Source organism: Gracilinanus agilis, chromosome 1, assembly GCF_016433145.1.
Source record: "Gracilinanus agilis isolate LMUSP501 chromosome 1, AgileGrace, whole genome shotgun sequence".
NCBI lineage: Eukaryota > Metazoa > Chordata > Mammalia > Didelphimorphia > Didelphidae > Gracilinanus > Gracilinanus agilis.
In genome coordinates this window covers 713,278,963-713,296,097 of record NC_058130.1, presented here as the reverse complement: position 1 = coordinate 713,296,097, position 17,135 = coordinate 713,278,963, and the positions used below count along the sequence as shown (strand labels likewise).

General features: G+C 48.1%; 1 protein-coding gene across 1 annotated transcript; it reads right to left on the bottom strand.

Annotated features, from left to right (window-relative positions):
* Positions 1-8,431: 8,431 nt before the first annotated feature.
* LOC123232116 (general transcription factor IIF subunit 1-like) lies at positions 8,432-15,078 on the bottom strand. The gene is made up of 12 exons (XM_044658471.1): positions 15,012-15,078; positions 13,983-14,029; positions 13,615-13,687; positions 12,959-13,152; positions 12,468-12,638; positions 11,837-12,024; positions 11,594-11,744; positions 11,438-11,502; positions 10,260-10,379; positions 9,521-9,736; positions 8,812-8,938; positions 8,432-8,721 (listed from the first exon to the last, which is right to left on the bottom strand). The coding sequence occupies exons 1-12, from the start codon at positions 15,021-15,023 to the stop codon at positions 8,517-8,519; spliced, it is 1,569 nt and encodes a 522-aa protein (XP_044514406.1). The 5' UTR covers positions 15,024-15,078; the 3' UTR covers positions 8,432-8,516.
* Positions 15,079-17,135: the final 2,057 nt, after the last annotated feature.

Below are 17,135 nucleotides of genomic sequence, written 5' to 3'. Positions count from 1 at the left end.
TTGTGACCTATTTTTATGTACTTATATCTCCATGCCTCATGTAAAATTTTAGGAGTCGAGGACATTTGTGACATCTGAAATCCAGCATTTTTACAAATGAAATGCTTTCCTTTCAATGTACACAGATAGACGCCTATCCATAAAGCCCCATGTTCTCCTTACACAGCTTGAGTAGTGAGCAACCTGATTTTCAGATAAATGGTGATCACTGAGAATCCAAGAAAGTGTTGGCTGACTTGTTCAGAAGTCATATAACAATCCTGAGATGGAACCAAGAGAGAAATCAAAATCCCCAAATCTAAGGACACTCTGACTCTTCTCTCTGCAAATATGCAATTCCTGAAAACAAGGCTGGGAGGGGATAGCTCTTTAACATTCTCCTCAAAGAAGAAACTAAAGGCTATGAAGGAGCTTGAGGTTCCACGGCGTTGGGGGCTCTAAGGAGATCTACTCTGCAAACCCGCCCCGACTTTGCCACGATAGGCAAAGAAAGCTGAAAAGGGCAGGCATGGTGACCTGAATTTGTTCTGAATGTAGAATCCAGGTCATAACAAGATGTATAATGAAAAGACTAAAACCGGCCTTTTCAGAACTTTTTTGAGTCAAAGCAGCATTCATTACAGCCTACATATAATTCCACCATGAGCAAAATTAGCAAACTTAACCGAGGAATCCAATATGAAGGGAGAAGTTCCTTCACGTCACTTTTGAGAAAATAGCAGCTAACTTGAGGGATATTTGGAAAGGGTGAAGTGACTTGCCCAGGGTCACACAGCTAAGAAGTGTTTGAGGCCAAATTTGAACCCAGGATTCTGGGCCTGGCTTTAATATTTAAGACAATACGATTGAAATACATAAGCTCTGATTTAGAAGCAAGGAAGTATAAACCAAAAGAGAGGTATATAGAAACACTATAGACATGCAAAGGGAAATGCAGTGATTTGTAGAGTTACTTTAGATTGCAGCACATTCATTTGTTATACATTTATTGGAGATTCAGATCAATGTCAGGAACTGAAACCAAGTATAAAGGGGGTTTGGGAAATGTTTCCTTTCAAGCTTTTGGGAGGGGAGTCCATCTTTGGGAGTTCCAAAGACCAGGAATGTAAGCCGTGGGAGTCAAGCTGAGGGGTTGCAGTTAGCCCAGCTGGTTCAAGAACAGGGAGTGAGCATGTAGAATGACCTTCAGGATAGCAATTCAGCCGAAGCCTGCAACAGTAAACCTTTGGATGTGAACTTGTTGAACTTGGTGGGACCAGTGCTGCAAAAACTGAGGGAATCTAGGAGGAAATTGTGCCAGATGGCTTAAGAGGCATGTTTGTACATTTGCTCTTGCTATCTCTGAAGTGAATATCCATTTGTATCAATTTTAAGACAGAAGGTAAGGGGAAAGGGAAAGAGAGAGAGAAAGAAAGAAAGAAAGAGCAAGGAAGGAAGGAAAAGAAGGAGGAAAGAGAGATGGAGAGGGAGAGAGAAAGAAAGGAAGGAAGGAAGGAAGAAAGAGAGGGAGAGAGAAAGAAAGAAATAAGGAAAGAGAGATGGAGAAGGAGAGAGGGAGAGAGAAGGAGAGAGAGAAAGAGAGGAAGGAAGGAAGGAAGGAAGGAAGGAAGGAAGGAAGGAAGGAAGGAAGGAAGGAAGGAAGGGAAAAGGGAGGGAGGAAGTTTAAAAAAGGCTAGATCTACATAAATTTAGTATCAAATCAACTCAGTAAATTGCTATAAAAATACCATCTTCCTGTCTAATGAGAAGCATTCAGATACTATTAAATATTTTGTGCAGACAACTTCATATTCAGATAGATAAATTTATAAGATCCATATAGCCTGTTTGTCATAATTAAACAGAAAATGTTTAGTCCAAATGCAATTTCCTAATGATCATATTCAAAGGACTTCTAAATGCCCATTAAAATGTAAGGCATTTCAGATTTCAATTTCAATTTTTTAAATTCTGAATTTATCAAACAATCCCCAAAGGAGAACATTTCTATAAACAGAGTAGAACAGAAAAAGATGATATTATGTAGAACTATGAATCTCTATTTTGTACAGTTTGCTTTTCTTATTAAAGTATAGCAAATTTAACATGTTCATTTCAAAACTGTTTTGCTAGTCTGTATTTCCCGGTTAACTTCTTTCCATTTTCTGTGCATTAAAAAAAAAATGTTTCAATGACTCTCTTTTGTTCCTTTGTTTCCTCTTTTTTTTTTTTTTGTTCCGCCAAAAATAAGAAAATAACAAGAGGATATTTGGATGTCCTTGATGATTTCAAGTCCCCAAGACTAGGAATGTGATGTAGTAAAATGCTAGCCTGGGTTCAAATTCTGCCCCTCACACAAGTTAAGGGGCCAGGGATAATTCACATTTAACTTCTTTGAGCTCTTTGATTTTCTTCCTCTCCTCCCTTTTCCCCCTTTACCCTCTGTCTTAGAATCAATACTAAGAATAGGTTCCAAGGCAGAACAGTAAGGAGTAGGTAATTGAGGTTAGGAGACTTGCCCAGGATCACACAGCTAGGAAGTGTCTGAGCTAACTTTTTCTTCTGCAATAATGAATCTATAGTGCCACTCACTCTGATAGTGAGACACTTTCTGCCAAGGCTAATCCCTTCACACGTGCCCTCGATCCCTTCTCCTCTTCTCTTCTCTAGGTAATTGCCCCCTTAATCATCCTTCCCTCTTTCTCTCTAATCTTCAGTCTTTTCCTATTTGCTGGATCCTTCTGTGCTGCATCCAAACTCACCCAAGTCTCCCCCCATTCATTCTGTCCTCAGCTCTGTCCTGGGTCCTTCTTTTCTTTTCTTTTTCTTTTTTTTTTAAACCCTTAACTTCTATGTATTAGTTCCTTGGTGGAAGAGTGGTAAGGGTAGGTAATGGGGGTCAAGTGACTTGCCCAAGGTCACACAGCTCGGAAGTGTCTGAGGCTGGATTTGAACCTAGGACCTCCCGTCTCTAGGCCTGGCTCTCAATCCACTGAGCTACCCAGCTGCCCCTGGGTCCTTCTTTTCTATTTCTATTTCTCTCATGAGCTTCCATGAGTTCAATCGTCATCTCAATGAAGATCTAGCCTTAGCCTCTTCCCTGAGCTACAATAGTTCTATATCATCAGTTGCCTATAGGACATTTTGGACTGGATGTTCCAGAATCAATATGTCCAAAATAGAATCCATGAGATAATAATAATAAAAAAAAAATCCTTACTTTCTATATATTGGTTCCAAGGCAGAAGAGCAATAAGGGATAGGCAATGGTGGTTGCGTGGGTCACATTTGAACCCAGGACCTTCCAAATATAGACCTGATTCTCAATCCACTGAGCCACCCAGCTGCCCCCTTAATGAGATGATACTTGTAAAGCCCATAGCATAGTAGGTGCTTAAGAAAGCTTATTCCACCCTACCCCCATTGAAGCTGTTATCTTTCCTTTCTTCCAGGTTCAATACCTTGGCATTATCCTCCACTCCTCACTCTTCCTCACCCTCTATATCCACCCAGTTGTCAAATCTTGCCAATTCTACCTCCCAAACACCTGTCACATGCAGCCTCTCACCATCACGCAGCCTCTACTTTAGTTCAAGAGTCACCACCTCCTTGGCTGTTTTATTACAATGGCTTCCCAATCAGTTTCCTTGCCTAAATGTCTTCCCATTCCAATACATTCTCCATGTCCAACAAAGGGACTGATGTGATTTTCCTTATGTACAGATCTAACCATGGCTAGCCCTTACTTGCCTCTCAGATGAGATATTAACTTCAACATTTGACTTCTAAAGCCCTTTTCAACACGGGTCTCCCTCTTTTTTCTACATCTTTTTATATTACTTGATGCACTCTATGGTTAAGCCAAGTTGGCCTCTTCATTCATCATACATAGCACTTTGTCTCTCAGCTCTGTGTCTTTGCACAGGCTGTTCCCCATGCCTAGAATGCCCTCCCTTTTCACTTCTGAGAATTCCTTGCTTTTTTCAGGTCTCTGCTGAAGTATCATCTCCTACACAAAGTCTTTCCTGATCCTCCCTCATGCTAAAGCTCTCCATCTAGAACTATCTTGGGTCACATCATATAGCATTTTGCACATACTGTCAGGGAGGTAGATGCAGTCACTGAGGTCCACTTGTGACACAGAATCAAGAGCCAGGGTAGGAGAGCTCAAGAGAGCCCACAAAGTTTAATATCTCTCTCTCTCTCTCTCTCTCTCTCTCTCTCTCTCCCCTTCTCTCTCTCTCTTTCTCTCTCTTTTTCTCATCCTCTCTATCTCATCCTCTTTCACTCTCTCTCCTCTTTCTCTCTCCCTTCTTTCTCTTCTCCCTCTTTCTTCCCTCTCCCTCTCTTTCTTTCTCTCTTCTTCATTCCTCTTTCTCTCTCTTTCTCCCTTCTTTCTCCCTCCATCTTTCTCCATCTCCTTCTCTCTGGCTAGTTAAGGAATAATAAGTCAAGAGAGTATTTATGGCTTCTAAATTAGGAATAAGATCTAGAGAGAATTTGTGTTGTTATGTAACAAATTCTAAATCATCTTCTCTTGTCTTCATTTCTTCCTCCTCTAACCTTGGATCAATGTAGAACGAGATCAAAGTCAGCTCTACAAGGTTGGTGAGTTTCCAAGCAGAGCCCATTGTTTGACTGCTGTGGGTGAGTACAGCCCAAGGTCAGTTTCTGCTCTCTGCTGAATGCTGGATCTGTGATTGTTTTTTTCAGACCAGTTTTCTCTCCTTCATCTCCAAAGCTTCTCAAATAATCATATAAGCAAGGCTGGTCCCCTCAAATAACCAAATACATCAAAGAAGCCCAATCAGGGCAGAAGAGGGAGAGCTAACAGAAGAGTGGATAGAGGTAGGAGGGGATCAGTATAGACATGGCAACTGCAGCAACCAGTGATTTTCTGACCGCAACAGCCAGAAAGAGATCTATTAAATACAGTTTAGGGGGTGGGGATGGAGAGTGGGAATTCATCAGCTCCTACTTCCTCTGCTGTGAGTCCTGCAGAAGAGGAAGTACCTCTGAAAGGGCAGTCTCAGATCAAATCTTGATTGGCTGTGGAGACATTCAAAATGGTTTGTGGACATTAAACTAGGGTTCCTTTGTTTCATTGGCTTTTGCGGGGTCTCTGTGAGTCTGCTCATGGTATGTGAGAAAGGGAGTATAATCTCTCATCTTGGGAGTCTTAAAAGTCTGTAAAATAAATCTGAAAGACACTGAAGACTCAAAGGTTTCACTGCCTATTTGACTCGAACCTACAGAAAACAAAATCAAATGAAAAGTAATAATAAGATAGTTAACATTTGGACTGAGTCTTAACTTCAATGGTCAAATGTTTTGCCCTCAATAGCATGTGTAGTACTACTGATGGGAAAATCATACTCCCTCAACATAGGATCATAATGAACAGCCAACTCTTTGGCCCACTGGTGATTGAGGACATTGGCTTGAATTATTATAAAGCATTGAATGCGACATGGCCGAGTCTTCTGTACACAGGTTTAAGCTACCTTGCCCAAAGAACCAGAGGAACTCGGTCATCCCATGCAAACTGGTGACTAGGTTTGTGCAGAAGGCCCTTAGCATAATGCTTATCTGAAGTCCTGTTGGAAGGGCTTCTTCTTACCACTAGGCAGGAAAGTACTGAAATGGTCCCATGTAAATCTTCGCTTCACAATATGAGGATATTGGTTTCCCTAGATTCCAACTGGCAATTACTCATCTTGTTTGGAAATCCTTTGCCGATTTGTGGCAAGCTAAATATCGACTGGCAGGGACTGCTAATAAGTCCATCAGTGGCCATATTGTCTACATGCTAAGAAAATTAGCCACGTATACCCCACCTCCCCGATGAAGAAGAAAGGGTTCTTTTGCATGTTATCTTGGGCCTCTTTGGCAGCCTTTGGAAAGTTTATGGACTCCTTCCTTTTCCGAATAGTATTTTTCAATACTTGAAGGAAATGCTAAATTTCCCTCTACATAGCTGAGATCCATTGAAGGAGTAAGCCATGGGAATTGAGTAGATCTAGAAATTGGGAGGTAGAACAGCTGAAATAACATTAACTTAAATGTTGAAGTCCCTTAGTATAAGGACAGGAATAGGGAAAGAAAGAAACTATGAACCAGGTACTAAACTACTTGAGGAAGGAGGGAAAATGACTTGGTGGGGGCGGGGGTAGTAGATAGTAGTATGTGGTTTGTTGTTGATTTTTTTTTCAGTTATGTCCAACTCTTTGTGATTTCATTTGGGGGTTTTCTTGGCAAAGATACCAGAGTGGTTTGCCATTTCCTTCTCCAGTTCATTTGACAAATGAGGAAACTGAGGCAAACAGGGTTAAGTGACTTGCCCAGGGAAATACAGTTAGGAAGCATCTAAGTCTGAATTTGAAATCAGGTCTTCCTGACTCCCAGTTTGGCACACTATCCACTGTGTCACTGTAAGACTTTAAATTAGGTTTTATGCTAAATATGAGAATTCTAAAGTAATATTGTAGTTGCCAATTTTAAAATATTATAGCTTAAGCCAAAAAGATTTTTTGCAGCTTTATTTTCAAAGAGGCGAAAAGAGTGAAAGTGGAAAAATGTAAGAAGATAGAGAATTGTCTAGCCTACCACCCTAAGTGCTGCTCTTGGCTCAGTTCTAGCAGGGCTCGGTAATCTTCAGCCAGAGTTCCACGAATGCAGCCTCCTCCAAAGCCAGGGAAAAGAATCCCTGGAACCAATCTCTCTAAACATCAGGAAAGGAATCAATTTCTCCAGAAGCCAGGAAAGGAAGCCATCTAGACCATGCTGCTCTCTTCCTTTTATGCTATTTTCCACATCACTTCCTGTCATTCCCCCTTCTTCACAGAAACCAATGGCAGTCTTTCAATTTGCCTAGCACTGCCGAAGGTGGGGGGAGGGATGGGCAGCAGCCTTTGGGGGTTAATCTTGGGAGTTTAATCCTGGCAATTATGTCCTCCAGGACCATCAGAAGTGATTGGGGAAGGAAGAAGGAATGAAGTCATTTTCTCTAGGGGTTAGTTAGTTCAGAGAGATGAGATCCCAACAGAGAATTCCTTACTTCCAAAATCAGACTATTCCCTGGGGGCAGCTGGGTAGCTCAGTGGAGTGAGAACCAGGCCTAGAGACAGGAGGTCCTAGGTTCAAACCCGGCCTCAGCCACTTCCCAGCTGTGTGACCCTGGGCAAGTCACTTAACCCCCATTGCCCACCCTTACCAATCTTCCACCTATGAGACAATACACCGAAGTACAAGGGTTAAAAAAAAAAAGAAAAAAAAATCAGACTATTCCCTTCCTGCAAGGGCCCTTCCTCTTGTAATTCTGGCACCGTAGTAGGGTTTTGAGGCTTGTCCCCCTTCACCTGCTTGTCCCCAAACTCTCATCCCAATATCACTTAATTGATGTGGATGAAAGCCCCAAGAAGGGCATTTAAGGCCTATATTCTCCCTCCTCCTCACTCCTAGACCCAACCCTTGGTTATCTAAAATTAGAATCTAAGATTCAGGGGGAAAGAGGGATAGCAATAAGGTAGAAAGGGAATTCCTCCCTAGCCCTCGCCTACGCCTTACCCTACCAGGAGTCATTCCTGACTGAGCCTCCTCCATTCTCTCCAGGAGAATTGTCATTCAGGAGTCCCAGATGTGTGGAGAAAAGCAGAGGTCTAGGAAGCCTGGGCTTGGGATGGAAAGGCCACGTGGTGACCAGATGATGGGAAATCCTTCCTCACACCCTCCTAGGTTCCAGGCTCCAACTTGAGCAGACGGATTAAGGTATCCTGCCCCTGTCTCCGGACCTGGCTGCTCCAATGTCAAAACAGGAAACATCCCATCAGAGACCCATATTTTTCCCTTCATGGATGAGCAGCCAGGGATTGGGCCAGGGAACTTGGTGCTCTTCCACAAGTGTCTGAGGGAGGAAGTTTAGGAAGGCTGGGGATCCCCTCTGACCTTTCAGGGCTCCCTTACTAGGAAGAGCCAAGCTTGTAACCCCAGTTCCTGAAAGCAGGGCCTGTGTTAAGGGGGGCTGAGGCAAAGGTGTGACGGGGGTTCAGAAGAGTCCACTTCCTCCTGGATGTGCCCACTTGGGGGGTGGGTGAAGAGAAGGGGAATAGGAGTCTCCTCCTGGGAATACCAAGCATTTCCCAAGAATTAGCCTGACATGCCAGACATTCCCAGCAGCAGCCAAGTACAGCCTGGGACAGGAGGGATCAGAACACAGGCAGGAAAGTTTCCACACCTGGGCTCAAGGCTAAGTCCCTTGGCTGGAAGGAGATCCCTGTGAGGATAAGGAAAAGCAGGGGGCTGAAGGTCCCAAGGCTCAGACACTGGGCGGGCCCTTTCCCTGCCTGGGTCTCAGTTTCCCCATCTGTAAAGTCAGGGGCACGTGGCCTCTCGGGCCCCCATGAGCCTGTGGGTCCTGGTCTCCCCAAGCAAAGAAGTCACGCAGAGGCAGAGGGAAAACCGAAAGTAGCTTTTATTTGCCCCTGCAAGCCTCGGCGGCAGGGTGAGTCTGGGGGTGTCCTGCACCCCAGGCCGCGGAGTCACTCCTTGAGGGAGAAGTGCATCTTGTCGTTGATCATCTTGCGCTCGGGGTTGAGGCGCTTCAAGATCTGGGCCAGCACGTTGACTGTCTGGTCGCTGCTCAGCCCCGTCTTCTTGGTCTGGAACTTCTTGAGCAGGTCTTTGGTGGTCATGGGCTTGCGGGTCAGGTAGCGCCTCACGGCATCCTCCGTCACCTGCACGTCACTGTACAAAGGACAGCAGGTTGGGGCTGAGGCTCTGGCAGCCGCCTCCCCCCAGCCCCGGGCCCAGCCCCAGCCCTCGCTGCTCACTCACCCGCTGCTCGGGGTGGACTTGCCAGACTGGGGCTGCGGAGTGGATTTCCCCGAGATGCTCTGGGGCCCGGCATCTAAGCGCAGGCGCTTGGCGGCAGGCGTGTCACCGGGGCCCATCTGGCGCTTCCCTGCAGGAAACGGAGAGCACGGCGTCAGCGGGAGGCTGCAGAGACTGGCCGGGTCTCCCCCCGGACAGGATTCCCTCTTCAGAAGCCTCCAAATTGCTTCTCAGGCCCCGCTCTGGGGGCCGATTTGGAATGAGAGGCTGCGGAGCCAAAAGCCAGCCCTGCCACTGACGGAACCTCTTGGGGTTCTCCCGGTATGTCCTGGAGGCTCCCCCACACCTGCAGCACCCTGGCCGTGCTCCTCTCGGGGGCCCCCCTTGTCAATGTGGCCCCCAAGCTGAACCCAACAACAGGCAGCAGCAGAGTATGGTGGGCCTCTCGCCAGCCTGGGGTAGGCACGTGCCCCTCGTGCCCCCCATGCTAGAGATGGCACCAGGGCAGGGAAGATCCGGGACCTGCTGGGTCTGTCCCGGGTACCTGGGCCTCAGCCTCTGCACTCAGGGGAGAGGAGAGAAAAGCAGGCAACGTGCCTGGAAAGGAGGAAATGGCAGGGGCTGAGAAGAGGCAAAGGGGGGCAGAAGCAGCCCCAGCGCGGGGCAGAAGCAGCCCCAGCGGGGGGCACAGGCCTGGGCCGCCCCATCTCACCTTGCTCCAGCTTGCTGGCAGCTGCCCGCAGCGTGGAGGACGTGCAGCCGCTGTCCACGCTGGGCGTACTCGGACGGCTGTCTCCCCTGGAGCTGCTGCCCGAGGCCTTCCTCTCCCTCTTGGGGGGCGTCTTCTTCTTGGTCATGAAGAGGGCCGAGGACGCCTCGTTGTCGATGTCGCTCTCCTCGGAGGTGTCAGACTCCTCACTGCTGTCTCCTTCGGGGCAGAGAGAAGCCTGAGACCTCCGAGCCTGGCCTCCCCTCCCAACAAACACTGTCCGTGCCAGCCTGGACACGGGCAGAAACGGCTCACCTGGGCTCGGGACTCAGGGAGACCCTGGCCTAGTGCCAGCCCCAGACGGGCACGTGAACAGTGATCCGGAGTGTTCCCAAGGAATAGCCATATCCCGTGGCCGGGGGTAAAAGTGGGGGCAGTACAGAGGGGGTGCAGGCTGCCGGGAGCAGGAGCCCCTCGAGGGAGGGTTTGGGGAAGCAGAAGGACCTCGGGGGCCCTCCAAAGACAAGGCTGAGAGGAAAAGGCATTTTGCCATGCAGCTCAGGGAGAACACGAGCTCTGACTGAGAGCTCAAGGGCAGCAGTGAGTGCGGGGCATCTGCAGGGATGCTGAGGTGGCCCAGCTCAGCAGAGAGGAAGAACCAAGGGCTGGAGAGGCAGCTTCAGGGCCACACCACTGAAGGCCTTGAATGCCAGGCAAATTCCTTCTCCCCCAATCCACTCACCTTTCCTGCGCTTCTTCTCCTGGGGAGTAGGGGCCTTCTTGTCTTCCTCCTCCTTCTCCTCCTCCTCTGCTGGCTTCTCCTCCTCACTCTCTTCACTGCTCTCACTTTCTTCATCGATGCCTGGGAGGGCAACAAGAGATCTCTGCTGGTGCCAGTGCCCTCAGCCCCTCCTGACCTGTCAGATCTTAAGACACCTTCACTGGCCCCCACCATCCTCTCCAGCTCCAGGCCTGCATCTCTGCTCCCTTTTGCAGCCTCCCTCAGAGAAGAAGCCCGGCACACTCACTACCTCGGCACACTACCTCCACTTCCTCACCCATCCCTCCATTCTCAGCCTCTCCAGAGGCCCGACTCTGGGAGCTCTCACACAGGTCTCCATGAAGTCTTCACTGTTAACCGCAGCTGGATGTGGCATTTGCTTCTCAGCATGGCCAAGCAGAACTCCTCACCTTCCCCCAAAGCCCATCCTAACTTCCCTGTTTCTTTCACTTCTGTGTTTTGTTTTTCCCCCTATTTGCTTTCCCTATTTCAGAGTTCAAGCCCTCTCAGGTTTGCAAGCTTCTGTTCCCTTCCACTCTTTCCTCTCCCTCACCTCTCACATCCACTCACCTGTCAAGTCTTGTCCACTCTACCTCTCCTCCTTCAGACCCTCATGTCTCACTACAACTACAGCAATGGCCTCCTGGCCTCTAATCTCTCCTCTCCTGGCCATCCTCTAGAAGTGCCAAACTGCTATCCCCAAACCACAGGAATGCCCGTGTGACCCCTTGGCTCAAGAAGCCACAGCTGACCTGGCCTCCCTCTTGGTCTTATCCACAACACCCCTTCTTCTCCCACATCTGGGCCTTGGAACAGGTCACCACACAGGCCAGGCTTCCTCTGCCTGACCTGCATCTTGGAATGCCTGGCTCTGTCCAAACCTCTGTTCCAGTGACCCTTCCTATCTGAGACCTTTTCTGGTCACAATGATTATCTGTGATCGCGATATTATCACAACACAACTGGGATCACAAATGCTTTGCACCTCCCTGGTGCAGGTTCTCTCCCCCAGGTAGAATGTGGCAGGGCCAAGGCTACTGGGGGGCCCTTGGCCAGGACTGGCTGAAGTGGACTGAGCTGGAGAGCCTGCTCTTACCAGGGGAGACAAAGTGAGAGCTTCCTCTCAGGCTCACACCTACCTTTAGGGCCCTCTTCCTCCTGCTGGACCACCTTGGGCTTCCCTACTACCTCTTCCTGGGAGCTGCTGTAAGGGAAAGAACAGGCTACAGGTAAGCAGGTTCTGGCTTCAGCTCCAGGACTCAGAGGAAGGAGTGAGGTTGGCCTGACTCCCTTACCTGGAGCCATCTGACATGTAGTCTACCTCCTGGCCCTCAAAGTCCCCATCGTCACTATCCTCAAAGGCCTCGTCATCAGAGCCCTTCTTCTTCTTCTTCTTGCCGCCCCTGGAGGAAGCCGCCTTCTTCTTGGTCTTGGAGACCTTCTCCCCTGGGGAGACAGGGAGGAGGTCAGGGCCTACACTGTTCTAGCCACTGATCCTCTGGGGGCCTGCGTGCCCCAGCCCAGCCCCACATCCTTACCCTCCTCCCCACTGCCATTGCTGTCATCTGAGCTCATCTCTAGGTCATCCTCCAAGTCATGGATGCGGAGCTCACTCGACTTCTTCCTGCTCTTCTTCTCTTTGTGCTCGTCTTCGTCCTCATCGTGATCCTGGTCCTTCAACCTGCGCTGCTGCATGATGCTGAAGTGGTTCAGGACTTTGTTCCTCCTACAAAAGAGGGGGTGCGTGATGGGCAATGCCCTTTGTCCAGGAAGCCTTCCTTGACTGACCATGCCCAGCTCAGATCTCTCCGCCTTCCCTTCACTGCTCATGTGTGGGTCTCCCTGTCTGAGCAATTCTCTCTCCCAAAGCCAGGAGTCACCAGTGAGGTACAAAACTAGCATTATGCAAAGGCTGAGAGGAGAGGACAGCTGGGAGCAGCAAGCTTCCTGTTCAGACCCAGAGCTAACCTTCATCCACTCTGGAGAGACCTCATATGTACCCAGGGGTTGACATGTTGTTGTCCCCCCCCAGCCTAGTATAAGAACGTACCCTCTTCCTCTGAGGGCAGGGCTTGCCTTTCCCACTCTTTGTCCACCCAGCCCTCAGGACAGTGTCAGTAAAACAGGCTGCTTGGTGACTGACCAATGCCCCTTCCTTCCTCCTTTCACCTTTCCCATTCTTCCTCAGCCTCCTCTGCAGTGAGGGTCCGGTGCCGGGCCAGAGGAGTGAAGTTGTACCAGTTGTGCACAGGGAAGGCTTCAAAAGCCCCATCAGGGCACTGGGTGAAGATGTAGTAGGACGTGTTTTCTGTCACACCTCCCTTCTTTACTCCCTTGAACCTGCAGCAGCCAAAAGGGGACAAAGACCTTGTCACTGGCCAGGTCCTCATCACTCATCCAGGGCCTGCTCCCCTCGCAAGGTCTGGATGCAGTTCAGCAGGAACAGAAATGCAACAGATGCCTTGGCTCCAAGCCTCAGACAGACCACAAGCTCCCTGGGACCTGGGGCCTTTTCTGCTCTTATGTTTTTCCCCTACCAAAGCATGCAGAATGCTCCATGCCCTTGTTTCCCTTCCAAGAAGCACAAAAAGAAGCCCTGGGACAAGCCAGCAACAGAGGGTGAAAAGCATAAACTGAGGGTCTCCAAGAGGACCACTCACCTCCTGCCCGTTTTGCCATTGACTTTGAGCAGCCAGGGCTGGTCCTCAGCCTTGAAGGCCTTGAGAATGATGCCATACTTCTTCCTCCTGGCTTCATCCCGGAGCTTTCGATTAAACTCGCTGCCAGCCCCAGATTCTGGCATCTCTTCTTCCTGATAGATCTTCTTGTTGCTCAGATCTCGTTCCATCTTGGCCTGACATGTAGGAAACAACTTCATCCCAAAGGCCCTAGCAAACATTGTTGGTGGGGGGACATCTTACCTCCCCTTCCCCAGACCCCAGTTTGTTTTACAGCTGTTACTATTCACCTCCATTTTCCAAAATTCTGCCATCTTCTTCAGAAGGTGTTTCCTAAAAACTAACTCTCATTAGTCTCTTATGGTCATGAGTGATCCCTGCAATCTTGCTATTAATTATACATTGTGGTCCCCTTTCTGTTCCACAATATATAGTGACAAGCTAAGCATATAAGAGATGCTTAATATAAACTGGGAAGACAGACTGACAGAGCTAGGAAGATGCCCTCTCCTCTGCCCATGCAGGTCTTAATACCCCTGGCCTGGAAGCCACCAACCCTCACCTTTTGATCCAACCTTAAAGCCTCCTTGCCCATTTTCTTGTGGCTCCTGCCTAGTGCCAGGGCACGAGACTTTTACCTGGTGCCAAGTGGAGAAGTTGACTTTGTCAGCTGCGTTGAAAGCCATGATATTGTACCTCTTGGGGTTATTCCTGTAGAAACAGAATTGTCAGCAGGCCAGGAAATGCAGGAAGGTGGGGACAAAAAAGAAGCTGGGTCCGGAGAAAACTGTTGGAATTGGATGGATGCAGATCAAAGCCACTATCTTTCACATCAGTGTATTTATGGTTTGATTTTGGTGTTTTGGTTTTGTATGAGTGTGTACTTACAATAATGACCAATATAGAAGTGTATCTTGCATAATAATTTTTTAAAAAAGGAAGAAGATAGGGCTGGGATTTGAGCACTCCCCTATATCACATCATCTCATCCCATTTCAAAACTCACTTGGGGACTCGAACAACATATTCAGTCACAGTCTGGCTGCTGGTCCCCTGGAGAGAGAGAGAAAGAGTCACATAGAGAATTCAAGTTCTCATGTATAAGAACAGTTTAAAAAATGAGGCTTTGGGGTATCTAGGTAGCACAGTAAATAGAGTGCCAGATCTGGAGTTGGGAAGATCTTAGTTCAAATCTAATATAAGGTACTCCTTAGCTGTGTAACCCTGGGCAAGTCACTTAACCCTGATAACTAGCCATTACCAAATCCAAGAGATTCTAAGACAGAAGGTAAGGGTTTAAAAAACAGAGGGCAGCTGGATGGCTCAGTGGATTGAGAGCCAGACCCAGAAATGAGAGGTTCTGGGTTAAATCTTGCCTCAGACACTTCCTAGCTGTGTGACCTTTGGTAAGTCACTTGATTTGACCTCCATTGTCTTGCTCTTACCACTCTTCTGCCTTGGAACCAATACATATTATTGAAAGAAAGAAAGAAGGTAAGGGTTTAAAAAGCAAAAACACAGAATACAAGGCTGCAAATAGTAACACAGAGTCGTAGTCAAAATCACAAGTGTTCATGGGCAAGGGGCACACACCTGCAGCCACAGTCACAGCATCACTGCCACTGGCTCACATCATCAGATACAAAGACCCATAGAACAGACCTGCTAGCTCTCTCGGGCAGGGAGGCAGGCACCGGGGCAGGTGCACAGGCAGAGGAATGCGTGGACGCTGGGTAGCAGATATCTCGAGCGGAGAAGACATCTGAATACTGGTATGAAAACCTGGGCACACATCTAGACCCCACTACTCCTGCAGGCCAGGACAACAGGCGGGCCCTAAAGCCGAATTCCACTTCCCAGGGTCACACTTACACACTCTTGTACACCCAGACACAGGGGCAGGCGCTCCCCTCTGGCACTCCCATTCCCCAGGCACTCCTACACACACATTCTCGAACTCCCAGACACAGGCGGCGAGTGTGCACCGGTCACACCCACTCGCTCACTTGCACAAGCGGCGCTCCCCATCACTCACCAGGGTCGTCATGGCCAAGGCTGGGCAGCGCTGTGCGTGGCCAAACTTAGCGATCTCCTCCGCAAGGCCTGGCCCCTAGTTCCGATCCCTGGGCCCTTGATCTCACCACAGAACCGGCTTACTGACGATGGAACTGAAGCTCCGACTCCGGCATTCACCGCGGCCGGATCCGGAAGTGACTGTCTCGTCGTCATGACTACCGCTTGCTACCTAGCGCTCCTCCTCCCTCCACCCCCAGGTTGTGATTCTAAACCCTTATACGTCTCACGGACGCTGCTAACACATCTGCGTTTCTAGAAGGCTCATTCCCTTTCCTGGGTCAAGGCAAGGCTGGAGGTGGGCTTGGAAGAGCCTTTTGATCTCTTCTCTCTCGCTCCTTCCCTCCCAGACTTTCTGGGTGATTTCGAAAGCCATTCACGTGTTATTAATTATTCATGAAGCTACCGATTCGCCCCTCCTCGTGTCATCATCCTGTAGATGCACAGCGCGGAGCATCTTGGGAAATGTAGTCATGCATCCTCCTGCAGGCAGGCCGCGGAACTCGATGCGCAGACTCACATATTCTGTACTTTCTTTTTCCCTTCCCCCATTGATGTAGCTCTTGTGGCCTCGTTACCATGACAACTGCAGCCTTTTCCCCACTCCCCACCCCCCTCATCTCCCTCTTCTTGAAGCAACAGCTACTACATTTCAGAGCTAGTGAGCGACCTCTGGGGCTCTTGGTCCAACCCTCTTTGCAGCACAACCTGTGACAAGTGGCGGTCCAGCTCCTGCTTAAAGAACGCGGGGGAATGAAATAGGATCTGCTACATAAAGGAGCAGGCAGCTGTTCTCGCCTCTTCATATAGCTCTTAACTGTTAAGGAAGTTTTTCCTTTTGGCAAGCTTTAATTGCTCTCCTTGCAGCTTCCACCATTTAAACAGAATAAGGCTAATCCTTTTTCCAAGTGACAACCCCTCAAATATTAGAAGAGACCTATCCTGTCCTCCAGGCCGTTCTAGACTAAAACCCCAATTTTTGCACCTATACCTCCAGTATGCCAATTCCCCTCTGGAGCATATCCAGCTTGTCAGTACTCTTTATAAAATGTGGTGCCCAAACGGAAACAACACGCCAGATGTGGTCTGCAAAGCAAGACAGTCACCTTGTTTCCGGAAGCTGCACATCTATCTGTGCAGCCCAAGATTGAATTAGTACTTTTCGGCTGCCCCATCACACTTCTTTTTCGGATGAACTTATAGCCTTCCCCATCTGTACTCGTGAAGTTGATTTTTTTTTCAACCCAAGTATAAAATTTATCACTGGTCTGTATTAAATTTCACCATTCAGTCAGGAAAACGTTTAAGTGACTTCTATGTGCTGGGCACTGTGCTGAGCTGGAGATCCAAAGAAAAAAAAATCAAAAGGCAATCCCTTTTCTTCAGGAGTTCATAGTGTGATGGGGAAGACAACATACAAACAACTATGTAGGAAAACAAACCCTATACATAATAAATTGGAATAATCAATAAAGGAAAGGCATTAGAATGAGGGAAAGGCTTCTTGTAGAACAGTAGTGTCAAACAAAAACAGGGGCCACTTAACTGTTCTTAAGGATCCCTGCAGGCTACATATTGACTTGGTTTTAAAATGTAATATTCCATGTTTTATTATATTGTTATTATTTATTTTGTAAATTATTTCTCAATTACATTTTTTAAAATCCTTGCTTTCTGCCTTTGAATTAATACTATGTATTAGTTCCAAGGCAGAAGAATGGAAAGAGGTAGGCAAGGGGGTTAAATGATTTGCCAGGGAGTCACACAGTTAGGAAGCGTCTGAAGTCAGGTTTGAACCCAGGATCTCCTGTCTCCAGGTCTGGCTTTCTATCCATTGAGTCACCTAGATGTCCTTTCTCAATTACATTTCAATCTGGAACTTGCTGAATTTGAGAATGGAGTTGGAGAGACCTGTATTTTACAGCTCTGTTGTAGAAGGCAAGATTTTAACTAGGACATGACCGAAGCCAGGAGGCAAATATGAGGAAAGATTGAATTCCAGATAGAGAAGACAGCCAGTGAAAAGGCACTGTGTTGAGAGATGGGGTGTCCTGTGTGAGGAACAGCAAGGAAGCCAGGGTCAGAA